Source organism: Ixodes scapularis, unplaced genomic scaffold (assembly GCF_016920785.2).
Source record: "Ixodes scapularis isolate PalLabHiFi unplaced genomic scaffold, ASM1692078v2 PGA_scaffold6__148_contigs__length_123643588, whole genome shotgun sequence".
NCBI lineage: Eukaryota > Metazoa > Arthropoda > Arachnida > Ixodida > Ixodidae > Ixodes > Ixodes scapularis.
Window position 1 is genome coordinate 118,848,839 of NW_024609881.1, and position 27,232 is coordinate 118,876,070.

The following is a 27,232-nucleotide window of genomic DNA, read 5'->3' on the forward strand; positions in this document are numbered from 1 at the left end:
ATTACCGAAGAAGATGCAACAAGCGAACCTGAATATAAGACAAAGTATAACGCTAATGTGCGGATTGCTCTGCTCTTAATCGTGATTTTTTAAAGATATTTTTGACACAAGTATTGATGATTCACCGAAGAAAGTTGTAGCCTCTACTTTCGTGGAAACCAATTTCGGGAGCCAATCCTCGTAATCTACGAAAAACAGTCGGCGAATGACGAGGCTGGAATTATGTGTAGACCTAACTAATAATAGTCTGAGCTGTGGCACTGAGCATGACGTTTTACCATGCTCAAAACCAAAACTCAGACATTTTTCGTTAAGTCTAAACACATTTCAAGCTCCCTTTTTAGATTGCAATGATTGGTTCTCCACTTGCTTTGTGGTAAAGCAGACGCTCCTGATTTCTTTGAGTGTATTGTGAATTGTACGTGTTTTAAAATTAGCTTTCAAGTGGTACCCTATCCCTGAAAAACTCTGAAACCCAGATATGTGAGATGTGTAAATTTGTTTTTTAGGCCCGGGAAGGGGGGGGGGGGGGATGTCGAAAGTGAAGTTCAACGAATTTAACAAAGAATGCACCAACATACGTCCGAATCATTTATTGCCGGCTGTTTTGTAAAAGGAAGAAAGGGAGAGGGAAGTGCTACTAACTCTGTAGCACTGCAATAAAATGAAACGAAAAAATAAAACACAATCAACACGCGACTGGGTGAAACTGTTCACACGTTTAACATTACACAACGACCATTGGTACATAAACAACGTACGCTTCAACAATATATCACAGATTCAGTTCATGTAACCTTTTGGGCTCAATTAGGCAAAATGTTTGTCTGCATAAAAGGCGAGGAGCCTCACTCTATGATGGGAGGCGCTCAGAATGTCGCTGAAATCACGCTGGAAATGAATGGGCGTTTAATCTTATTTTGAGACAGAGCATAACACGCCTTAGGGCTTCGCACGCTTGTATTCGTCTGCCCCTGGTATAAATATCAAACCTTTCATCCTTCTTCTAAAAGTAGGTCTAAAAGCAGAGATGGCGACAGACATGACAACGTGTATAAAAGGGCGAACTGCAGCAAAAATAAAAATGGCGTCAGTTGAAACGTTTGTCATGTGAGTTGACTTTCTTGAAAGGGAACGGTTGTAAAATTAGTTACCCGACGAGAAATCGATCCCAACTCAGAACTAATACTTACGTTTAAGCCACAGAAACAGTTTTGTGACAGATACGAGATTCAGTGGTAGTAACATGTTTTCGAAACTAAATTTAGTACTTTGAACAATATTTCCGGCAACGCAGCGCTAGTGCATAACCTTTGGATAAAGGGATAATGCGCAGAAGCAACAATATAATATTCACTGCAGTACTTGCGACTGCAAACGACAAAGCAGGTCTGACACAAAGTCAATTCAAACAAAACGTCCTTTACATTATTTGCGGGGTGTATGGAACCCTATACATTGTGATGTAAAATGATTATAAAACGCAGTATAGTTCTAAATAAAGGCATATTTAAACACTTGAATGTTTAACAAATTGGGCAAGATATCTTCGCCATTATTAGCCGATGCTTACTTAGTGTTGGTATGGATGGTATGTAGATGACATCTCGGCCTTCCAATACACAACACGTTCACCCCAAAGAGGTATAACAGGTAGAACGTAGATGACCTAGACGTCAACGTTAAATTGCCGCACGTAGTACAATAACAACTTGATAGGCACCAAGAATAAGAAAGTCACTATCAACTGAGAAGGACAACATAAAGGCTGGTAAATGTGGCGTCAAAAAACGACTTAAGCTCTAAAACTAAATAAGAATGCTAACCAGATTCGGGACAATAAATTGTTGACATCGAGTAAAATGTGACTCGAGGAATAACGCAAACGTAAGTACTAATATCAAGAGCGACAACAGGACCACGCTTGATCACGTCCTATGGTTCTTCAGCTGTCGAAGACGATAGTCTCAGCTACTGGTAATAACGATGGCTTCACGTGGCCGCAAAATCGGGTGGTGCGAGACCCACGTGCGAAAGATGAGAGTCGCTTTAGTATGCCTTCTCGAGGACGGACTTGATCCAGGGGATGTGGTTGCTGACCCTGAGGAACATTCCGGCAATGCTGGGGCCCATGGTCACGTCCTCCTTGAGGGTGGCTACGCCAGCGCACATGTACCTGCCTCCAGATGGGCCACGTGGCACACAGGCCAGACCGCCTCCCGTGCACGACTGTAAGAAAGACGAGAAGGGAGCGTTAGGCGTTTGCAGACATGTACGAGTACATGTTACTGCCTGGACCATTATTTTTTTGTGCCGGGATCATTCATTTGATTTGCAGCAGCATGCAATAAATAAAAGTAACTAACAAAACAACTAAACACAATAAAAATGCATTACTCGTTTCTTCTCTTCAAACTAGGTGGTTACTTCGTTACTAATAATGTACTAGGTACAAGTAACGCGTTATATACGAGTGTGGGATTTTGAAAGTGTTGCACTTTTTTATTAATATCTCGTGTTACGCAAACTATGTCGAAAGTTGTTGAAGTAAAATATGTACCGTATGGTGCAAATATAGCAGTTTATTAATTAACGGTGTCGACAGGGATGAGGGAAGCCGCACGATCATAGAAGTATTTAGGCATCGGCATAAAACGTGAAAAAGTTTCGTTCAGTTGGATACGCCGCAGGTTATACGAGTAGATGCTGTTATTGATATTGTACTAAAATAAAAAAAAAAGCTGTCAAAGAAATTATAAAGCAATAGTGAATAAAATGAAATTCTCCGCCGTAAATGGTAATAGTTCCCCTCCGAAATATCCTGAATATATATATATATATATATATATATATATATATATATATATATATATATATATATATATATATATAAAGACCTATTCCGGTGTTTGGAACGAACACACGTCAGTGAAGTGCCATTATACTAAAAAAAAACTAGCTTTTTTAGAGCTGATGCCGTGTTTCTCAGAGACGCAAAAGACTAGGATGCCCAAAACAACGACATATCTTTTCTTGGCGCATCTGACTATCTCCTTGACTATCAGACGATAACCACTGAAAGTACTTGAGGATGTCTTATTGTTGGTAAATAAAACCAACCGGATATTACCTTTTGCACTAGACCATTATTTTATGCGGAGCTTAGACATTGCATTTGCTGTAAGCGCGCAGTAGGACGCTGGCACTTAGAGCGACTTATATGAGCGAATCCGATGGTTTTTAACTTTAGGAATGATGAGACACGGGCTTACCTGGAAGCTCATGATTCCGCTTGGCATTGCGCAGCACATGAAGTCGTTCTTCAGCTCGTAATCCTTGCCGAGAGAAGATTCAGATTTTATCTTGGTCTGGCAGACGTCGTTACTCATCGTTGGCACTCCGATCTTGCGCAGGGTGTCGTAGCGGTTGACCTCTGCAGAATGGACAGGAAGAAGCGATCCAATGTTACAACATGTTTCGCTGAACACGGGTAAACCACTTCAACTGGATACCGAACTCTCGGATATTCGGCGTGTGTAGTTATTTATCAGGGTGTTATGGCGTTCAGTATGCTGCATGGTATTCCAAATGTTTTAACACAATCGAAATCACAGCTCCTTCAAGAACTCTTAAAAAAGTTTTGGCTTCACGTTTTACGGATATATCGTTCTATATTTACGAGTTTTTTTATGAGGAGTAGATAAGTAATGGTTTCTAAATATAAACGACGTGACCTGAGTTGCCGAAAAAAATAGTAACTTGTATCTACGCATGCTCATGATATAAATAATCAAGTAGCGGACCGGTGGTTCCCACACTTTGCAATCTAGATTGAAAAAATACCGAAATATTACTAAATTGTACAGTGTACATAAATGTCTCAGATCGGAATGATTATTGCAGTCTAAGCCAAAGTGGTTGCTCATGAGCATGTAGCTCTAGTATTTGTATACAGTTAATTATGAACATGAGTATAAAAAAAATGAAAGCCGCTTACAAATCCCTGTAACGCCGAATTGGAGCGCAGCTCTTGAGGAGGGGTAGGGAAGGGTACTGAGGGGGGTCACGTCACCTGCGGGTAGTCACGTGACCCCGGGGGTCACGTGATCTCGGGGGAGGGGGGGTCACGTGATCTCGGGGGGGGGGGGTCACGTGACCCCCCCCCCCCCCCCCCCCCCCGGTTACGCCGACGCCGACGCCGCTCAGGCTGGAAACGGGCCCCTAAGAGCTGCGCTCTAAAAAACTCATATAGGGGGAAGGGTGTGGCTGTGAGGAAATTCGATTAAAACTTAGGTTGACGATAACCCTCAAACTTCCGGGCAGAACACAGCGGAAAAATGACACAAGTCAAGCATTCTTAATTTTAAGACTGCGAGTTGAACTAGTTGGTGACGTGTTCTACGTGCCACTCATCATCTTGTCATCGTTTCTTTTTTTTTTTTGGCGCGATCCACAGTATGTATCAATCTTGATTTCTAAATTTGTTCTCTACATTGCCACGCGCGTCGCTGAGTGAGCACGTGCGTGGCCAAATGATTACAGCGCTTGACTGTCGCGCGGAAAGTCTAGGTTCGATTCTAGTAAGCGGAATGTTCTTTTATTTATTATTTCAACTTGGCTTTCTCGTAAGCTGAAGAACATTATCGTCTGATCGAGTTCCGATTGTTCTACGCGCCAAAAGTTCTACGCCGAATGTTTCAAAAGCCCACGCGTGTACATAGGGGGCTCCGCGTGGCGAGCCGCAGTCAGTCTCGCCCCAGCTCTCGATCCTGCTGTTTCACCGATATCGACGCCTGCAATGCTATCCTTCTATTTTGTATTGGACACAAGTTCGTTCCATTACATGTTTAGGTTGCTTCAGTTTTTATCGCCTCATCAATTGTCATTCGTGACAATATTTGGGTGCAATAAATAAATCACGGCCCTTCGGAGCATGAACCATCCGCGTAAATTTGTAGTCAATGTTCTCGATGTAATATCGCAGGGACACTCACTCAGCGCACTGTTGGGCCATCCCGTTGCAGAGCAGTCATACTCGTCGAAGGACTGGTCCTGGTTCTCGGGAAGACAGATAGGAGTGACGTCATCATCCAAGATGGCTTCCTTCTTCAGAACCACGACGGCGAGGTTGTTGGCGTAGGTGTCCGGGCCGTAGGACGGATGGAGAACGATCTCTTGGACTCCGTAGGTGTTCCTCTCACCGTTCTTGAGGAGGTTGCCCAGTTGAACCAGGAGGATTTCAGGTGTGCTTCTGCAAGGGCCAAAGAAGGAAACAATCTTTAGGATCGTCAATAGACATAATTCCATTGTTTACAAAAACCACAGCCCACACGCGCTTTATCCCATATCACTTTTATTTCCCGGCGGCAGCGCATACGCTACAACGATCCACCAGAGCCAATGATGCAGCGTCAAAAGTGTCTCGTCACGGCGTTCGTTGTCTTCACGGGTTTGTCATTACCGGCTGAAGCAATCACGCACTAAAAATACGCAGGATTGGGGTGCCTTCACTCTGCGTGATTGGTTTACTGGGTGATGGCAAACGTACAAAGGAGATTAGCACCATGACGATGCACTTTTGGCTCTGCTTGATCGACTCGATGGGGTCGCAGCGTCGGCTGCTTTTGGACCTAAAGTAAAATGGAGTATAGATTGCCTTCTAAGAAATCCGGGACATTCATTGATTCATTGATTCATTGCGTCTGCTTTCCCCCTGGTGATTTGAGACAGCCAATCGCTGAAGTAAATGGCGTCGGAGCTCGAGAAATGAGTGGGCTGATGATACGTTTAGACATAAAATAACCAGTCTGCGCTGTGATATTTTCGCTCTCCCAAGTGCTTTGCGGGAAAGTAGACGCTACATATTTCTTAACGGTGCACAACCCAGCATGCACTTGCTCGTCGTTTCAGAAGACGAGGAAAGCACGCGCCTTATGCAAGAACATTGAAAATGCCACCGGCGCTACAAGTCCTTTGTTGGAAGGGTCTGTGCTCTGCTCTTGAACAGACTGGCTAATAAGGTAAAGCCGTTGTTCTTGAAAGAATCGTGTAATACAACTGTACTTGTGCCTCGTTTTGTATATCTTTACAGAGGCAGATAGATGTACATACCTTTACTAGTTCGAGGTAATACTTACCTTAATGAAAATATGAATATTGTGTTTGTCTTTTTTTAAAGCACGCGTGTTATTATTGTATATACGTTATTTCTTTTGTGGTCACACGTAGAAGTATCGAGATCATCTGGGTGTTACCCGCGTAATACGACTAGGCTTTCTGAGATATGGCTTAAAGACGGCGATTATGAATTCAACTTTAAGGAGGTTCTTTAAGGTTGTGTTACGTGCAGAAAACTTTTATGAACTAAGGAACCAGAAAGTTGGAAGGAGAATATTCACGGTTTCCTACGTCCTCTAAAAAAATGTTGTACCGGTTCTTCGAACCTCGTACTCGAAAAGACGTGACGCCCTGCACGTCGGAAATCGGTTCTCCAGCCTTGACCGTGCTTCAAATAGGGCTATTTCCACAAAGATAGCATCTCGCGCTCAATGCACCGCGCAAACGGGTTCACGGCAGGGTGTTCGCGAAGATAAAAATGTAAAAGACAAACAATTAAGGACTTACGCTATCTTGGCGACGCAGTGGGCTGGAGCCAGGACATGCCTTGCGGTGACCAGTGTCGCCGCGCAGAAGTAACGTTTGGACTTGTCCACTTGCTTGGCGAGGGTCGCCTGCGCGTGGGAACAACAAGCGAACGAAATGGCGCGTTAGGTAATTCCGTCTTTTTTTTTGTCGCAGATTGTGTGTCGTAATCGAGACTGGTTACGCGACCGGCGAAAACGGTGCCGATGGACAGAAGATTACATTCCGCGTTTTTTGTTGTTGTTTGTTTTTCCTGAGGCGCTCAGAAGGACGTCGGGTTTGGGTGGAACGGTTTGAGTCCAGAGTATTGTTACGATTTATTTGTGGTTTCATATCGGAAGTAAGCACTTCAGTTCTTTCCCTCGTTGTCGCTTGCCTTTCCAACGGGTCCAGAAATGCTATACATGGCTATATCCAGAATCGGGTAATTAAGACCATGTATGGCTATATGACCTTACATGCCCAATTCTTCAAATAGCCCTATGCGGCATTTTTGTACTGGAAAACACCGATGTTTTACGCTGGAGTCCATTTAGTTCTGAAATATTTTAAAAATATACTTCAGTATTTGACTTGCATTATTCCATAACTTAAATATAATTAGAACCGCGAATAGCATTGTTTTATGCGTTCCACAGCAATACCCCGAAGAAAAAAGATTGGTACAGCAAGTCATTATCTGTGTTATGTATTAATACTAATAAAATACCCTGCTTCGTCCTGCCTTAAATATGTATACAGAAATCGGTTTGGTTCTATGCTGCAATTTATATTTTCCCCGCACGTTGTTTTAGACCTGTTTTGAAATTAGAAAAACAAAATTATGTCTAGAAAATATACTTCGAAATCAATGACAAAATCTGGTCCATTATTTGAACAGCTGTGATCCATGCAAATATGGCACCCCTGAGGACTAATTGTAATAATTGCACAGCCTTTAGGTAATATGTAGTCCGTTAACAATGATCAGTATTTACAATGCTTCTGAGGAAGATGTCAGTAGAAGCACTTCAGTAAGATGGAAACGTACGCTATACAACAAGTGACTTGACTAAAATAAGCAAAAATATTTGTACCTGCCAAGGGAATGTTCCTCTAAGAGAGGGCTGCTTCTTGGGAATTCCACACTGTGCGTACTGCCAGGACGACGGCTTGAAGTCCAGGTCAACGACAGGCGGAACCACCGGTTCGCCGCCCTTGGGAACTTCCGGGTAAGGTGGAACTTCCGGTTGCAGCACATCCGTCTGGGGGGGCACGTCAGGGTACGGTACTTCCTTGGGAGGAATTGGCTTTTCGTACGGCACATCGGGTATCTCTGGAATCGGTTGAGGAAGAACAGGTGGCAGCACTGGCTTTTCGTGTGGCTCTTTTGGCACAACTTCCGGCGGATATTCAGGTACAGACACAGGCGGAGGAAGCACTGGGTAAGGTTTTTCGGGAACTTCTGGTGGGCCGTACGGTTTCTCATCTACAACTGGTGGAAGCACCGGCTTCTCGGGAACTTGAGGAGGGAGAAGCGGACCCTCCGGTGGTCCGTATGGCTTCTCCTCAATAATTGGGGGAAGTACAGGCTTCTCTGGAATCTGGGGAAGAAGGGGGTTTTCTGGAAGGCAATCGGGCGTGGTGCATTTAGGCGCGGGTTCGGGAACAAACGGTATCTTGGGCTCCTCTTTAATTTGATGCCTACAGGGACAGTCATCCACATCTTGGGGATACTTGTTCAGTGGAGGACCTTGGTTAGGGACTGGCACGCCGGGATGCTTGTGGTGCGGTGGCTTGTTGTAGTCGTGAACATCAGGGTACTTGTCATGTGGCCCCAAGGGCGTGTCAGGGTGCACCTTTGTAGGAACCTGCTGTGACTCGCTTGGGTATTTGTCGTCTGAGGGAGTTTCAATGTTGGCTGAGCTACCGGGGGTCTTGTCACTCGGAGGGGGACCAGCACCATCGAAAGGCTTGGGACCGTCGGGCTTCTTGTCTTCACCGGGCGCTAAGGGTCCAGGTCCGCCTGGAAGCGGGCCACCAGGACCCTGAGGGCCACCGGGACCCTGAGGGCCACCGGGGCCCTGAGGTCCACCGGGTCCTCCGGGACCTCCTTGAGGGTAGTCGGGACCACCCGGACCGCCTTGAGGGAAGTTAGGTCCTTGAGGATAGCCTGGTCCCTGAGGCCCGCCCTGGGGAAAGCCTGGCCCTTGAGGTCCACCCTGAGGATACCCCGGTCCCTGAGGCCCGCCTTGAGGATAGCCCGGCCCTTGAGGTCCCAGCTGTGGTGGTCCTCCTGGTCCTCCTTGGGGATAGCCAGGTCCTTGTTGGACAACTTGCGTATCAACAGGTACTCCTTGTCCTTGAGGAAAGTTGGGCCCTTGTGGACCTTCCTGAGAAAATCCTGGTCCCTGCGGACCACCTTGGGGGAAGTTTGAGCCTTCCGGTACCACTTGGGGCCCTCCTTGTTGGAAGCCCGGTCCCTGAGGGCCCTGGGGACCCCCTTGGGGATAGCCACCTTGGGGATATCCTCCGTATGGGACACCAGGAAAACCGGTGTTGGGGAATCCGCCACCAAAACCACCGTAGCCGGGGAATCCTCCCCCTTGGAATCCTGGAAAACCGCCTCCATAAGGATAGCCTCCTCCTCCTCCTTGCGGATACTGCGGGCATTGGCACTGGCAGACTGGGCATCCTGGTAGTGTTTGGCCACCTGGACCACCCGGAAAGGAGCCGAAGGGAACGTTGGGATTGTTTCCGAAGTTAGGAGGAACTCCGTTTGGTCCTTGAGGTGGAACGTTAGGTCCACCGGGCCCTCCTGGAAAGTTACCGGGTGGTGGCGCGCCCCCAGGTCCTGGTGGCACCAACTTGTCACCGGGTTCGTCACCGGTCTTCCCTGCCGGGAAGGGCGGCCCCTGGTTGTCAGGCTTGGGAGGAGCCCCGTCAGGAGAGGGTGAATCTGGGGCTTTGCCGGGAGGGGGAAGCGCAACGTCGGGCTTCTCGTCCGTCGGGGACGCAACATGAGGGTCCTTGAGGTCCTCTAGAGGGTTCTTTGAATGCTCGCCGCCTTGCGGAATATCAGGGTATTTCTGGTGATGGTGGTGCGGCCCATTCCCGTTTTTCGTGTGGTGCCCTCCAGGAACGTGTGGTGGTCTATCCTTATGAGGGTGCTTTGGTTGTTTTGGCGAATCGGGAACATCAGGGTATTTACCCTGAGGGACTTCTTCAGAAGACTTGTCGTCCGGGTCGTCAGGCGAGCCGGAATAAGTGACGCCGTCCGGCCCCAGGAGTGCAAACCGTCGTCCAGCAACACCTGTAGGTCTTACGCGGCCCAGCGATCCAGGAAGACCGGATGATGCGGTCTCAAGGACAGTTACACCGACTAGAAGGACTGCTGTCCAGGACACCAAGGTCCTCATTTTGGTTTCTGAAATTGACAAAATAAGACAAGTATTGAATTCAAAAATGAATTACATCGATAACAACGACTCAAGCACACGTTTAAAAAAAAATGTGAGGCGTGCTTTTAACTTATAAAATATTGCGTTTTCTTGATGTATTGGAAAATTAAATAAAAAACGAGTAAACGTTAGTCAGTATTTTCGTAACCACCCCTTATAATGAATACTTGGGGACTTTAAAATAATCGCGAGCAAAGTTTTTACGTAAGAGTTTACTTTCCAGAAGAGACAAATCCTGAAATCAAAGTACATACCTCGCTTTAATTCTAAATTGTGCTATATTTAATAAATTATTTCTCGAATTTAGTTTATACTTCTATTAATCCATTGAAAAAACGTTTATTTAGGTGGTGTCAATATGTAACTGCGAATAATTTTAGCTTTTCACTCAAAAAGCTAGAGTTTGGAAGGACCTCCTACTAGCTTGCATAGTTGCCTCGCTTTTTGATTATTTTTAAAGATTTTGAAAATGAAGTTAAATTGTAACTGGTCCTGTAACTATTGTCATGTACAAGGCCGAAAAGGAATGCTTCTAAGTACGTCTAAAAGATTCCTGTTTACTCTTACCCCAAGCGTAACAAATAAGGAGGTCAACATGATCATGACGAGTCACTAACCTGAGTGTTCGACGCTCAAAAATTCTAGACCGAAAGCTCGAGATAGCGAGGGTCATAGAGCAGGAGCTTAGCGCGACCTCACCGACTCACTCAAACACCCTCGCGCTAGTCAGCTGTTATACCGACACCTCGACACTCGCTGCTGCTTTATGGACGCTCGTTCTTCCTTTTGTTTCTGGCACACGTTCGACGATTAAACCTTTATGAAATTTTAGTCTTTGAGACCCTTTTTCATCAGGACAGTATGGCACGACGAATATTATCATACGAAGTCACAATTCAGGGGGATTGGAATTTGAATAGCTGGTAATGAGTACAATATAATGAGTGAGGTTTTTTAGTAAAGAATAATGAGAACCTAAATACTAGATTTTTTACATTTGAGTGTCAATATAAGGTAGTTTTGAGATGATCAAGTAACAAAAAATGTTCTTATTGATTGTGGAATGAGTGTCGTTTAAACTTTGTTTACTTTCACGGAAAAGTCTCGAAGCAAAGGTTGTGAAGAATTTTACCACAAACTTTCGTGAGATAGGTGGAAATTTGTAGATGCTTTGGACAAAAATAACTACTGTGATATTTCACTACTTGTCTTTTGACTGGTTAGACAAGCGCATCCGGATTAAGTAAAATCTTCAAAGCGAGGAACGAAATTATTTGTCGTGCAGAAAACAAAAACAATGTGCAAAAACTACGTTAAAGTTCGTGTAGCCTTTTTTAAGCTTATTACTGGAGACGGAAATACCTGTAGCGCAATGTACCAATCAGTTTCCCCTAGACTTTCCTGCCATGTATATCTATTTCCTGGAAGATCAGTGAAGTGATCACGGGGAAGCTAAACAACCTTTTAAAGGGTTATGCACATCCTTGCCTCGTCGCTAAGAGCCATCTCCGGAACTGATGCCTAAACTTCAACACTTCTGAGAGGAAAAAATAAAGAAAAATGAGAGGCCTGTTGACGTATAGGTGGCTTCATGGGCCCCGCCTTCTTAACCTTATATGTCAGTGTTTAGTCTTTGTTCGATTTATGTTTCCTCAAAACATAGTACAAGGTAAGTTTCTTTCCTTTTTTTTTCTTTTTTTTGAGCACTCGCGTAGAAAACATTTCCATGGCTTAGCTTATTTTGTTTCGCTTAATTTGTCTTCTGAGGCCGTTTCGGGAGCCTTGCTTGTTGAGTTCAAGGTCCCTGTGAAATTGTGAACGTTTTTTCCTTGTGCGGTCGTGGCTTGTGTTTCTTTTAGGATTACGATCTATCCATGTACCTGTTTACTTCACATTGTCTGGCGCTTATTACGACAAATTTATTGAAAAGAAGCTGCCGCACTTTTCAGGGAATATAAGTTAGGAGCGAAATTTTATAGCTTTTCGTTCCGTGGATTCAGATACAGCACCCATTCTGGGCAGAGGTAAACTTAAACCGCATTTAGTTTGAAAAAAAAAAAAAAATACGTGCAGCGATTGCCGCCGGGTATGCGGCGATCCACTCTGCCACCTGTTATCTTCCCAGAGCGTCGTGACGTCATTGACGGCATCTCCGAGCCAAGTTAGTGGCGAGAAAATGTCATATGATCCCGATGATGACGTCACTCTTGGTAGTTCTTATCTCCGCTCTCGCGCTTTCCTACGGTCGGCGCGCCCCAGCGTGCGGGTCTACGTCGAAATTTTAATTGGCTATTACGATGCTCCCATTGATCAGCTCGAAAGAAAACTTAAGAGACACAGTCTTTAAGTTGTCTACATTACAACTTTTACTGCCTGTTCGAATTCAAAAACCTCTTCAGCTTCCTTTTAAGGAAGTGAAAGAACAGTGGTGCGCAGGCGAGCTGGTGGAAGTTGATCATGATGTAGAATACCCGAGTGATCGGTCTAATGACCCATGAGAAGGGGTCATTGGAATGGGGTCTCCTGCACTTGTCGACGCCTGACAAATATGATTCAACTACGGCTCTAGTCGTAGATTCTGCTGGCGTCTTCAGCTATAGTTTTAGAACTCGTCCTGTATTCCCTGACAGCTTCACAAACGTCGGGCGTCGAGAGCGTGTCCTGAACATATTATTATCGCTCGCAGCCAATGACGTTGCGAAATTTGCAGATAAGAACGCAAAAAAAAATAAAACACGAATCACGAAATAAGAAACGTGAACATAATAAACCTCGCCCTAAGTTTCTTAAGTTGTCAGTAACTTTAGCTGCATATTAAGGTATGCGCATATATGAATTTAAGACTCAACCGTATTCTTAATAGAATCAGTTATAGTAAAAACAAATTGTTTTTTGTACATTTTCTAGAAAACATTCCCATCGCATGCGGCAACGAGGCGCGCGTGCTTGGCATTTTTAAAATATAGCTTTCGCGGCAGCCTCAATAAAAGATATGGTTAATGGATTTTAATTATTATACAGAGTGGCGTGTTTTGTGAAATATTACTTCTTCAGATAATGTACCATAATATGAAAAAGAAGATTAAAGGAATATTCGGTGTTTACTTGTTGATACCTATATATGGTGAACAATTATAATAAATGTCAAGTTTCAGAGTGCCTACGAAAAGTAGGACTGTCCCGCCTGTCTCTTAAGATATGTACCGATTTCTTTCCTAAAAAAGTATTATTTTAAGTTACAGCAAAAAACATGCTCATGATAGGGTGGCCATCTAGCTCATGATCAATAAAAAATGTGCGCATGACAAAGGATTCGTAATATGGCACTACAATTATAAGGAGACAAACAAGCGTGTTAGTTGAGTTGGGGAACACCGAAGGAAAAAGACGAAGGTGGGACGAGAGATGGCGTAATTTTAAAATTTAAGATTACTGACTGAGCGTTAAGCTTAAATACCTCCACATATGCATATTTAAAAAAAAAGTGCCGTTAATAGAGGGCTCTAATGGTATTCAACGGGTTCGTGCTTGTTGCATAATGAAGTGAATAAAAAAAGGAGGCTGGTTGTTTACTAATTACTTCATTCCCAGTCGGCGACCGCAAAATCGGAGGTAATTAAATCGCTAGGAACGCCGAATGATATACAGGTTATGTGCGTATCACAACAAGTAATGTACAAAGTAAATAACGAATACTGCTAATGATTTATCACCGACTCGCCAAGACGACATTCAAGGACAGATACGGGGTAGTAAAAATGCGATTAGGTGATACAAAATCACAAACTCAAACTGAAGTCACGTAAATTATTCCGAGCAGGATTTCACAGACAAGTATAAAACTGAGAGAGAAAAAAAAAAGGCTGACCCAAATCACGCAATGGACTTCTTGAATAAAAAGAAATGCACGAACAAACATAAATGTTGAAGGTCGACTAATATACCTGCACTTTGAGTGTACTTATAACATGCGAAGAAAACCACGAGAATAAAGTAAAGAATAAAATAAATTAATTACTCCATTAATCTTTCGGACAGCTATGCATCTCACGGACTTGTCTTTGGGTGCGACTAGTCCTTAATGTTCCCTGATGAATTCTGCCTAAGAAATCTTTGCTCATTATGTCGACATTAAATATTCCGCAGCTGGCTTCACCAGGCAACGTTTTCCATTCTCGCGCTTTGAATGCGCCGTTGCGCTTTTTGTTGGTTTGGTCTTCCCCTCACTGCCAAATATCCAAGGAGCGTTGGGACAACAGGCTTTTAGGACCTGGTACACGCATCGAAGACCGAATCTGACTGGCATTCAATAGTAATACATTCAATACAGGTTCCAAAAAGGGACTAAGCTAAAAGGTGTGTTCGAATGTGGTTTGCATTATATAGAACACAATTAATGCAGGCTCAACAAAGAAGCTATACAAACAAATTTCAAATGTGACTAGTGTTCAATACAATACATTTAGTACAGGTTTCATAAAGCGACTATTCCAAAAGAGGTTAGCATGTGATTGGGAATAAGTAAAATACATAAACCGTAGGTTCTACAAAGGTCAGATGCTAAAGGGCATTCGAATGTGATTGCCATTCAGTACAACAGTACAATACATTCAGCACATGCTTTTCAAAGAGTTCTTGCTCTAAAGTGCTCGAATGTGATTGGCATTCGGCGCGGTACATTCAACACAAGATCTACAAAGAGTGATTGACATTCAAAACAATGCATTCAATAAAGGATAAAAAAAGATACCCCCTCCAAAAAAAAAAAAAAACTGTGAATACACAAAAGCTCACCGTGATATATTTCCCAAAGGCCTTGCTCTGTGAGTTTATTGTTTACTTCAAAGAATTCATTAGTTACTTATTTAAAATAATTATTTTATTAATCTGCCCTTAAAGTTATTACCCTTTAAATTTTACAGCCTTTGAAGATTTTATGGTAAAATATTTTGTCGTTGCTTATTTGTTCTGCACGAAATATGTCAGATCGGAGCTGCGTTCGCGATTTCAATTGAATAGAACGGGCATACGAAAGCCTTTCTGGAACCGGTTTTGTCAGGAGAGTATCTTAATGTTATTTGTATAATGAATAGGCAAAGTTCGATTAACAATTTATTGCAATAGGTCCCACAATGAAGGTAGAATCAATACTATCCTGATTCAACCATTCCTGACAAATTACAAGTCTTCTTTGGTGACTCTAAGGTGTGCAAGATTCGTAGCTAGCGTCGGGTTAAAACATACAATTGAGCAGCCTCCTACTTCCTCTGGCACATCTAGTGCATATAGGCGAACACACTTATTTAGACATGCTATCGAACCTCAAAAGTCTAAGATAGCGCGAGTAGACAGGTAAACTGGTTTGTAATTCAAAGAAATAAAAAAAGCGTTGTGGGTCTATAAAGTGTTCTCTGCTTAACATTTGCTGTACAAATATGTTATTCAAATAAACCCACTCACAAGGTGTTATGCATGCAGAATCTACTCGTGCTAGCGGACAAATTTAAGCAGACTATCTTACTATAGTAGAACCTAAGGAAGGACGCAGTTTCTTATCTTGTCGCTTCATGATTGGTCCTTCGACGTCTTATCGGCTAGTGCTGCAATCCCATTGGCTGTGAATCGATAATTGTATGCACGGGACTCGCGACACCTTGCGTTCCTTAGGCTGTCGGCGACTGTAATCACATTTAATTTCAAATGAAAGAGCCAATCTCAAATTTAACTTGCAAACAACTAGGAGTACACAAGAGCCCCTTCAACTCGTCTCGGTTTTTTTTCTTCTCTCGATGGGCCATAAATTAGCAACTGAATGGTGCAGCGTCGTTCGTAATACATTTCCGAAAAAAAAAATGATCTGGCCTTTATTTTCCACACCACACTTAACAGGCCTTATTGCGATCCGATGTTTACTTTCGACAATGGCCAAGTTCACGGTAATTTTAAGCCTATCATAAACGTATATGTAAAACCAGTCTACTTACCAGATGGTCTCCTGCTGACTTCCGTGCAGTTTTCGCCTCCTCTGAAGTTTTAAGCCGGCGTCCCGCGGCGAGAAAAAACAAACGATCCCCAACGCGCAGAGAAGGAGCAACTTTCTGTGTCGACCCGGAGAGAAAGCTTTTGCCCACCTCGCCGCTTGTGCCGGAGGAGTGGTATCCTGTATTTTTAAAACCCCCCCTTCCTTCCACCATCTAGATACCCCTTTCACTTTCTCGACTCTCTCACCCGTTCTCACCCTCTTCACTCTCGCGTGGTAGGTTTTCCTCCTCAACTCTCACCAAAAAACCGAGGGAGGTGGGGGGTGACTCAGGCCGAATTACGACGGTTTCGTGGAGAGGGAGAAACCTCGATAATGGTGTCTGCAACAACCGAGTCGAGTCCAGTGGCACTTCTCGGGAAACCTGCTCCTGAAACCGCATACACACCACGTGGTGCACTCTTTTTTTTTTATTCAGCGGACTTAACCTCCTCTCCCCCACCGGGCAAGCGCTCCATTACTTCCATGGCAAAAGTTTACGCAAAAGAAAAAAGAGCTTCCTCTTCTTTTTGTTTTGTTTTGTTACTTTATACAGAAGGTTTGCCCGTGTGACGAGAAGGCTTATGGTCTATAGAAAAAAAAAACAGTGAAAAAAAAAAAAAGCTTCGGGTTGTCCACAGTGACGTTGCCTGCCGTACGTCATGGTTTGTAGGATCGTTTCCGTCGTTGCGTGTCAGTGTCAATGTCATCTGTCTGAATAGCCGACGAGCCGGCCGGTTCACGTGCCAATGGTAATATGTCCAGACGGGGTTATACCTCGAAGACACTTCCCTTAGGTGTCATCTGTAGAAAACGTCGATGGGAGGGAAGGACAGGTGTGTCGATTTGCGGTGGTTAGGTCACATAAATTTTCTATGGCGGATTCTTTCACAATAGAAGTGACGTGTCTGACACCAGCAATAGGTTCCCTGGTATGGTTTTGTGAAATAATTTGTCTAGTTTTTCCTTTGTTTTAATTTACGCGCTATTATCTTAGTGCGCGACGTGTGGAGATTACTGAAATGCGCGTAATTGTACAGGCGGCGATAATAACTGTGACTTCGAGAGTCAAGATATAATAGAAATTATTGTCGAGAGCGCTCGCGGAAGTGGCGAAAACTTGTTCATGTATCGTGACAATACCTCATTAGGGATGCTACTTGAGCGAAGGTCACGTCGCCTAACTCTTCAATTATCGCAATTACGAGTAATTTTGTCTCTTTTTAGAAGGCAAACGCCAGCACAAAAAAAAAGTGTTTTTTTTTGTTGACATTTTTGTTATCCGCGTGAGGAGCTCCAGCCTCAGAAGTCAGGGATTTGAATCTTCGCTATGCAATTTGCCCATCCCTGATTAGCAGGAATGGCATCCAACTCTAGGCATCAAAAAACGCTTCGGGTGCTGAGTTGGGTAGCCCTTCATTTGCACGAAACCCAACGTAACTAGACCCGTGTTACTCTAATTATGTTCGCGTCCGCGACGTGGGTAAACATCTATTATATTTCCTGGTCGTTTGCGACATCCGATGTTTAGTATGCAGTTTTCACCAGGAGATTTTCAAGGCGCTTCTGGAGCTTTCGTAAAATGACATATTTACTTCTAAATGCCTGATTGGTGCGCTAATAAAACTAGCGTTATAAAAGATCTGATATATTTAAGAAAAATTTTGTGTGAGGGACTATCATGAATGGTATAGTCTTTTGTAGCTTTGATGTCATGTTGTGACTAAAAATGACAAGGGAGGCGACTTCCATAAGTATGTCGAAACGACACTATGTGCTTGAGTAAATCTCAGGTAATGTGCACTAGCATTTTCTTCAAAAGGTCCCTTCAAATACCTTTTTTAAAATTTTCTTAAAATTTCCTGTGTGCTGCTACTTTACGTGGGGTTTATATTTGTGGTCATGAGTCAGGAGATAAAAAAAAAAGTTGAAGCCCGATAAACCGGCTACTATGTTGATAGGTAAATTACACATATAAAGAAGATATAAGAAATGGCACAACGCTGAGTGACAGGTAACAGAATAAATATACTTATTAGTTCAGTTATGAACATAACTCACGTCTAATCATGGTTAAAGCAGAGCTGGTTCCAGTACAAAGGTCGTCTTCAATTTACAAAAAGCCAACCAAGTTTTCTTAGCATCCGTGATATGCCTTCTGTTCAATACAAAGTAGAACTTCTGTTTCTCAAACAAGAATTACTAATTTTTCTGCGAAAAAGAAAATTAATGGCGGCTGGTTCATGAAATATTTTGAACAGGTGCCAAATGAGAGCCGATGGCTTTCCTGTTTGCGCCAATCAAAGTATGTCGATAGGTATAAAAGCACCGAGGAACATAAAGGCGGGGTTGCAAAAAAGGCCAAGGCTACGTTCGTCTGTCCTCCGTTCACCCCTAAGTCTAGCGGGGTAGGAGTTACGTACTCATTGAACCTGTCATGCACCTACATCTAGCCACGTGATCACGCTTCTGCTCATACCTACACGCAGAGGGCGGGATCACGTGAAGAAAGAGAGGCGGTTGATCGGTCCGGCGATTGCCTAACTTCCACCGCACTGTCAGCTTACGCGAGAACGGTGTGCAGTAGACGTATCTCAAAGCCTAGCCTCTAGTTTGAGGCTTCGCGTGCGCGATCGTTCTATTAACATGTCTCATTTGACTTGGTAACACGAATGAACGTAGACATGTAAAGGTCTGACCCGGAAAAGCGTCCTCGCGAAATGTGCATGTTTCGAAATGGTAGTTACTAAACGTGCGGCTCCTTTTAAATATTGAGCATCAGTGGAAATCTGCACTGAATAAACCTGACCGGAAAGAACGGAATTCTTCCGAAGTATGCAGATACCTTGACATACAAAAAAAGAAAAACAAAAAAAGAAACGGGTATATTCTTACACCCCTTGTCACATATACGACACCTCAAAACTCCAGTTGGACGTACAGCGCACTGACGTTTAACCGACGCTACATAATTTCACAAGCGGCTTGATAGCCGAGTTGTACAAATTAATAATATAGCTTAAGTAAGTGTAACTGACCGCAAAAAAAAAGTTATTGTGGTTTTCTTGGCCCTACTGCGAAACCTCCGTGTTTTTGTCTGTGGTCCTTGATACGTACTTTAGCTGTTTGATACGTTATATCGCACCGTCATCAAGCCTCTCGTAAAGGTTGGGGCCGTCAGTTTGATTTCAGTGCGCTGTGCGTCAAACTGAAGTATTGGGGTGTCGTATATGTGACAAGGGGCGTAAGGAAGGATCATATCCTTTTTTAGAGTGTTGCAGTTTAAGAAAAGCCGTAAAGGGTCCTCCCACCGAGCCTTTCACTCTTTTCACTTTAGCAGAGTGAACGCTGGTGACGAGAAAATAGCAGATCGTCGTGATCAGAGAACTTTGTGGGTGGGACCTAACCGGCTTTTCTAAACTTTTAACAGACTATACGCAGTAAATGTTAGAAACGTTTGTCGGTGAGGCTCTTTTTAAGGTAGAATTCAAAGTTCGAAAGGCTTTGCGCATTAGTTGAGATTTTTTTTTTTATGAATTTAGCAAACTCTATAAAATTCAGCTTGACAAGAAAGAATAAAACAAACTCGAGACAACGGACGACGAATTTATATTTCACTTACGGATTACAAGAATAAAGCTCAGCATTATAGATACAAGGGAAACGTTATTTAAACATAAAGCACCACATATTAAAATGAATTTTACTGGGTGTGCTGAACCAGTCTGATGCCTGTCTTAAATATGATACATGGGAGGGGAATAAGAATTTGTTATTGTGCCTGGACAAACAATCAGCAATGAAGTTATTGTTATTAAGTTACATTTATCAAGACCGGTACGTCATATTCCCAAAACTTCTGAAAAAAAAGAAAAGAAAAATGGAGGTAGGGAAAAACCGGATGTACAAATTTTTTTTTTTTCGTGTGAGTTGAAACGTGGCGGTGCAGGTGTGCAAATCTACTCTGAACACTTGCGGTCTTGCACTTCGCTGCTGCGTTTTCGGCATCTACAACTAAAAATCTCCTAGCTTTAATTTTGAGCAATGGGAACCCCTAACGTTGACGAGCCTTGGACATAATGCTCATTCCTTCGCACGCTAAAAACTTTCAAATTTAATGAATAGTTAACTCGCTAATTTAATCTTTTGTTTTGATGTTTTACAAAGATACTGGTGCCTTCTCATCGCCACTGACAGTATAGCAAACGCAGAACGCGGCGAGTGTCGCGCACCTAGTCATTGTTTGATAAATTCAAAACAGTACAAATACTGAGTTATTACGATTGCAAACTTGCTCTTTCTGACAAAAAAGCTCTTTTGAAAATAATGAAATATTTATTCAACAATTGCCAACATTGAACGAAGGGAAGGGGTTCATGAAAGTCCCGGTGTAAGAAAATGGACAGTGCCGCACTACAGGGGCCCTAAACTCGTGAAACGCAAAGTTGGAGCAGAAAGTTCGCGGAACGCACCGTTTGGACGTCGGCGAAAAAAGTGCGAAGTCATCGTTGTGATAGGCATTTCGGTGCACTCCGTCAACTTCGGCCCCAACTTTGTGTTTGACGAGTTTAGGGGCCCTGAAGAAACTTCGGAATTCAAACGCTAAGATATACGCTGCGCTATTTGTAAAATCGTCCAGACAGACTGAACATGGATATCATCTGTGTAACTAGAAAAAAAAATATACGCACGCTATTCATGTTGGACTCTGTCGGTGCTTCAATTCTTGAATGGAAAGAGAATGTATGTTACTATTATTTTATGATAATTTATTTTCTTATATTTTTTCTGTAATTATAAACACGCTAGGGATCTGACAGTCTTGAAAATACTTGTAAGCAAACTGAATGTATTTTACTCTTCTATGTTAGTTCGTTTTCATTTTATTTTGATATTTGTAATTCTGCTAAACTGTGTCTTTCCTTATTTTTCTGATCTGTTGTTGCTGTTGCGGTTTGGGGGAGGCAAAGCCTTTGTGAAGCAACTTTTTAGTGGCTTTTTTATGTCTCTCCGCTCTTCATATTTGAAGGAAAATAAAGAAAAGAATAAAGAGTTTGAATTTAAAGTTGTTCCATAGCCATTGCAATTACGACACTACACTATAAGAAACCCCACATAACAAATCACAAAGCAAGACGTAAGAGCGCCATGGACAGCGCCCTCCTTTCTGAAGGCGCCAGTTACAATAGTAACTTACGGCTTAAGAAATCTAGGACAGGGCATCCTCTGAGCTCCTTGTTACCACCCCGCAGCCTATGACAACGCGGCATTTAGGGGTAAGAAAGCTGAATAACGAATCACGAAGCAAGACTTATGAGATGCATATGTCACTCCCTCTGTTTCTTAAACCTTAGTTGAGAATACGATTCATTGTCCGCTAATCCGCTGAAACCAATTTTCCTAGATATCGAATACACACGAACCGGATGCGGACCTGTGATGGCGGGCAGACGATGCGATGCTACGAGGGAACGATCTTGCTGAAAACCAAAAAGAGGGCCGAATAGCTACTCGAGATATCACCTAATAAAACATAACAAACCTTTTTATGTGCCCCGGGAAAGGATGCTAGACTACTACGAAGGCTCACGTTTCACCGAATAAAACGCCTAGTTTTGCTTGACTGATAAGAACTCCACTTAGAAAGAATTTTTATATCTGCCGCTTTTTTTTAATATTTGGTTTTCGTTCTTTTCGTACGTGGCGACGTCCGCAGTGTGCGGAAGTGGAAACAGAGCGACTGCCAAATGTTTTTTTTTGTTTGTTTTTTTGTTTTTGTGGAACCGGACGGAGCATCTGAGCGACACATCGGAATCCGGATTCCCACAGGAACGCGATCGGAAGAGTCGGAAACGGGTTATGAGACGGAAGTAGTTCCGCCATTTTGTTCCAGCTTCCGGAAACAGAGGATGCTTGGTGTGACGATTCCCGCCTCGATTATCGCATTACCGATGAAATCATGTTAAAAAAAAATCAACAGACGATAAAACACGAAGACGTGTAATCTTTATTACGTCTGTTTGATGCGCGCCATGCACGAGACGAGTCGCTTTTGATGCAGGTATGCTTATACAGCAAGGAGCTGCCTTGCATGAGGGTTCTTTATTTTATGTAAAGAGCTGTCAGGGCATGTACTTCATAGTGTACCAATAAAAAATATTTTATACTATAGCCTCTGACAGGGAAAGAATAAAGTGGAAGCTCCTCTAACCACTTTATACTTTAGAAGAACGAGCGCTGGAGAGGTCGCTCGCTCTGCTATGGTGAGAAAAGGTGGGAGAAGCTTCCATCTTCATCTTAATCGGTTACAGACTATACTTTCTTGTTACTTTTGCATTCGGGAGGAGACAAATGGTGCAATTTGTACATGACATATATCTGCATCGCTGCGATAACTATCATCGACTTATCAGTTTTCAGGGATTGATAGCTATATGAGATGTATGTAAGGCTTATCAGACTTGAGTACAAAAAGGCTAATGATTGGCCTTGCTCTAAGCTGCATTGAGTTACTAAAAATAAGCTAAATACGTGACCTGGTAATAAAAATGTAATACGTGTAAAGATTTGGCACTTCACCGAAAAATAATTAACCCGTTCCCAGTTACGCAATTCCTTGGAGAGTGTTGCCGCAAACATGGTTGTGCGCGCGTTTGTGTGAGCATATATGTTTGTTTATAATAGGGAGTTTTCGTAGATGGTTTTCGCCGTCCCTCAACTTTCTCCGCAACCCGCTACAATATCCGGGACTCTACATTCAAGGCCATCGGCGCGCAGGCGCAGTAGCGGCTTCTTCGTTGCGTAGGGCTTAGCGGAGGGGGAAACGCGGTCCAGGAAAACTCTCTAACAGCGAGTTTTAGAATTGCGTGCCCCAAAACTTCTCGTACGGAAATAAATAGTGTCGTCGTCGGCACTGCGCTTGCTCATATCGTGTTTCGGATTGGCGCAAGGCGCGACGCTATTTCTTGGGTGAGCAAAGGTACCGTATTTTCCGGGTTGTAGACCTTTTCCGCTTACTCTCGCCCCCGACCGTCAAGTAGACATATCCGGTATGGGCGACAAAAAATGTCAAAACGTTTCAACCTGCAAATAGTAAAAAAATAGAGGGGGGGGGGGGGGGGGGGGCAAAACGAGAATGTGTGACGGTTACGCTTGTGTCCTAAATGCCTTCTATTGGCGTGGCGGTGGCAAAACAATGTTTTCGCCCATACTGGAAGTGACGACAATTCAAGATGGCGGCGCTCTTGCGAAAAAGGTGTATATTGTGCGCACCCTGCGTATACTTTGTCTCATCCTACGATGGACTAAAGGCCAAAGCCACGGGCCGCCAGGTCCAATCACGTTCCACGTACGCTATACTACGACACGCTTAACACTGATTAGCTAGGGGTGGACGAATAATGCTCCGAATCCAAAAGCGCCGCATCATCTCTATAGCTTCGACGCTGCAAAGAGCCTATATGTCGTGCTTTTCTTTGCGATGTAAAATTGTTGATCAGTCAGTGGTTTTCAATTCGAACCACTGTCCAGCCGTCCCCTCATCAGTGATCCGAGACGCGGGCACCGATACGTGCACCGAAGCGAAAAACCGCACAGTTCCTAAGTGGCTCGTGATTGGATCTGGCGGTCTGTAGCTTTTGCCTTTAGTCCATCGTAGGGTGAGACGATGTATAGAGTCCGCAAAGGCAAATTTTTAAGTCAAAATAAAAGTTTTTACTGAGACAGTTCGCACCTGGTGCATAGTCCGCAACTGGTGCTTATAGTCGACACGAAAATCTCATACATGGCACACCTTGAAAATATCTGCTTTCCTAGCTCACAAAGAGGCTTGTAATATACACGAATGATCATTAATATACCATTTCATTCTCAAAATCCGATGTCTCGCCAGAATGAACGATATTAAAAAGCAAAATTCTTGTATAATCCTTCAAGCGTAGATAGTCCGCACAGTCTAAAACTTTAACTTTGACACATACATAGTCCGCGAACTATTCGCGTCTCCAACTCGTTGCACGCCCTCTCGCGGCGGACACGGCGAACTTTTATAGCATCATATGCTTTACCTACAAATAATGTAATTTTGTATGGATTTCTCATAATACATAGAAGGTTTTCATTGAGTTTAGACAATTTTTTATAACATGTTAATTAATAATGCTCCAATTCGCACCAGTGATGATGAATTGGACCCTTTTGATTGCCATACTTGTTCGCGCGTTGGAAGTCAAATCATAAGCAACAAATTATATCAGAGCTTGATAAAATGCGTATTAAATTATCTTAATTATATTCTTATGATTAATGCGAATTGTGGCAATGCAGGCTCCCAATAAACGCAACGATCACAGAAATACGCCATTCAACCAATAGTCTTCCCAGAAAGGTCTCAATTTTTTATATGAAAAACTCTGACATTGATACCAAAACAAACGTAAACAGTGGATCTAATATAAAGTCATTTGCGTCACGTGTTGCTCTAAAAAACATAAACACTTCTGCTGTCTGACTCAAATTCCGTCCTGTTTTAGTGAGAACAGCGTTCCTTAATTTATACCATTTGTGGACATATTCTAAACTCACTACCCGTGGCGACATGTTATAAAATATGGATTCATTTTGTTATTCTTGTGCTGAGAAACATGTTAAGGTAATAAATCATCTAAATACCCCAAGGACCATTAAAAGGCTTACAGTACTTTTTTTTTCGCGTGACAATTATCGCAGCGAGAAAAGACATCAAAACGCACTAATATCCCAACTGATTTGTTCAACAAATACAATATTCTATGTTATATCTAAGGTGCATGTAAGAAAGACCCTGTCTTTAAAGGCAAACTGAACTTAACGATATTTAGAAGTACCGAGATCGTACACATATGTCATAAACATCTTGATTTTGAAAGAATTCGAAATGAATACGTATACCGAGAAATTAAATCCAAAGAGATGTTAGTTTCGGTTTCGTTCCAACATCGAAACGTGCCTCCTGCGAAAATATTACGCCAAACACCGTTTTTGTTTTCAGGCTAAAGAGGCGACCTGCTCTGATAACACCCTAGCTTCCTCTTATAAGCAGGAATAATTTATGTCGCTGAGTGAAGCCCGCACACTAGAAAGGCCCAGCAACTAATACACAGGAACGCACCTCCGACCCTCACTATAATCGCCATTTTAGAAAACCAGTGGCGCCACCTAAAGTGAATTGGAGTCGTGAATACGGTATTTCGTTCTCTATTCTAAAAATCGCTAGCACTCACATGACGAGTTAGCAAACATAATAAAGTATCATTTTTTTAAGTGGCTCTCACTGTCCCTACAGCTTACGAAATGAAGCAACACAAAACGTCAAATCAACCTCAAACACCTGCTCAGATGATTACATCGCGCCAAGTTTCATTACACAGCCACACGTGCGAGGAAATCGTGATGTTTGGCGAGAGATCCATTAAAAAAAAGTTGTTAAATAAAAAATAGGAAAAGATAAATATTCTCTTTGCCTCGACGACGGCGTAACCTTGGCCCTGTTGAGTCTCTAGCCGGGAAATCACTCAGCCGTGCTCCATGAAAGGTCCCGGATCTTGGTTAAAAGCTCGACCGTCATACCGCTGTAGCACCCTCGCGCACCCCTTCTACTCCGAGTGTTTTATTTATTTCGTTCTTCTCCAGCGAGAAATGTCGTTAAGAGGACGGCATTATGATCTATACTTGCTGATGGGGGCAGTGGGCTGGAGGGATTTTCCCTCCTCCCACGAGTTATTTCTTCCCCGGATTCAAAGGGTGTTTATACTCTTTTTGCCCCCTCTGTCAAGCGAGTTCGTGACTCTAGCGTCTCGGACGCTAGCTAGTGACTTTGGAGTCTTAATGCGTCTCAGACGTCGTTTTCGCCGACCAAGTCGTGACGCGTTGTGTATTTTTTGTACGGCTGCTTTGCTGTTTTGCAAGCTTTATCTTTTTCCGGTGGGCGGCAGTGTCTGTGTTGTGCTGTGTGTAGACGCAGTCGTGTGATGTAGCTCATTGCTTTGCAGAGTCGCCGCAAAGGGTTACGTACTATTACGCTATTATGATGATCTGCAAAGGTCACCTTGAGGGAGTGGGGGGGGGGGGGGGTACGGGGAAAAGTGGTTTGAATTGCAAAACCACCCGCTTACTTCATGTAGGCAGTACTATGAAAGGAGTAAGTAAGTTAGCAAACTAATGGTTGCCATTTTGAGATTTGCTAAATGTTACCTCTCAGGGTAAAAAAAGAAAAAAAAAGAAACTCTTGAAATGTTGCAGACATCTTAAGAAAAAATAACGTAACCAGACTAAAATTGCCTGAGAACTAAATGCAATCACCACAGTATTTCGCAGCTTGATGGGTGTCAAGTGCATCGAGATATTACTTTTATCCGCGGTTATATAGCGCAAGCTTCTTCACTTTCGACCTGTGTAGTCGAAAGAGTTAAACGCTTCGCTAAGCTGAACCTTTGGCATTGATCACTCGACGTGCGTGTGATAAATAATAGTGACGGAATTTGATGTCATTAAAACTCTTTTGTACTCGTGTTATTTGCCGGACTTCTAATGCCCCGAATAATTACCAATGGCCATAGTTAACGAAATGTTCGGTAGCTGCTGTTAAAACGAACACTTTGCAACCGGCGACGCTCGACGTTTGCTTCACCGAGAGCTAGTAAATGAGCTATGTCCAGAGTATTACTAGATCAATTCATTTCTACCTTGTGAGCGCAGCAATTTCGGTTCTTTGTGCAGAGAGGGCGCAATCGGCGATAGTTAGAATTTGGAAACGCGGCTTCCCAAGCCGCATTTCCGAATAAGGGTGCCAGGACGCTCAGGCGATATTGTTTCTGCCTACTCTTTTAACTACCCTGTAAGACGGTGAATCGTTCACTGCGATTTCAGATACAGCTTCAGGTACCTCGTAAGATACGTGACTATGGTAAAGTGGACTTCGAGGCTATCAACAATTAACTTTTTTCTTTCTGGATTACTACTTGCCTAACTTTTCGGTGCTCTCTGTTTATGATAACTGGCAGTTATATAAAAATCAGATTGCGCACCTCACCAATACCTAGGTAGCCTTACGAAAATTTTGTTTTTTTGCAGTCTCCCTGGTTCGCTAATACAT

The 27,232-nt window shown here is 43.2% G+C and overlaps 1 protein-coding gene across 1 annotated transcript; it reads right to left on the reverse strand.

Annotated features, from left to right (window-relative positions):
• Positions 1 to 578: 578 nt before the first annotated feature.
• On the reverse strand, positions 579 to 16,299 carry LOC8053118 (basic proline-rich protein). Its single transcript, XM_029969702.4, has 6 exons — positions 16,067 to 16,299; positions 7,719 to 10,048; positions 6,625 to 6,731; positions 4,995 to 5,251; positions 3,273 to 3,433; positions 579 to 2,229 (listed from the first exon to the last, which is right to left on the reverse strand). The coding sequence occupies exons 2-6, from the start codon at positions 10,038 to 10,040 to the stop codon at positions 2,050 to 2,052; spliced, it is 3,027 nt and encodes a 1,008-aa protein (XP_029825562.2). The 5' UTR covers positions 10,041 to 10,048; positions 16,067 to 16,299; the 3' UTR covers positions 579 to 2,049.
• Between the last annotated feature and the right edge of the window lie 10,933 nt (positions 16,300 to 27,232).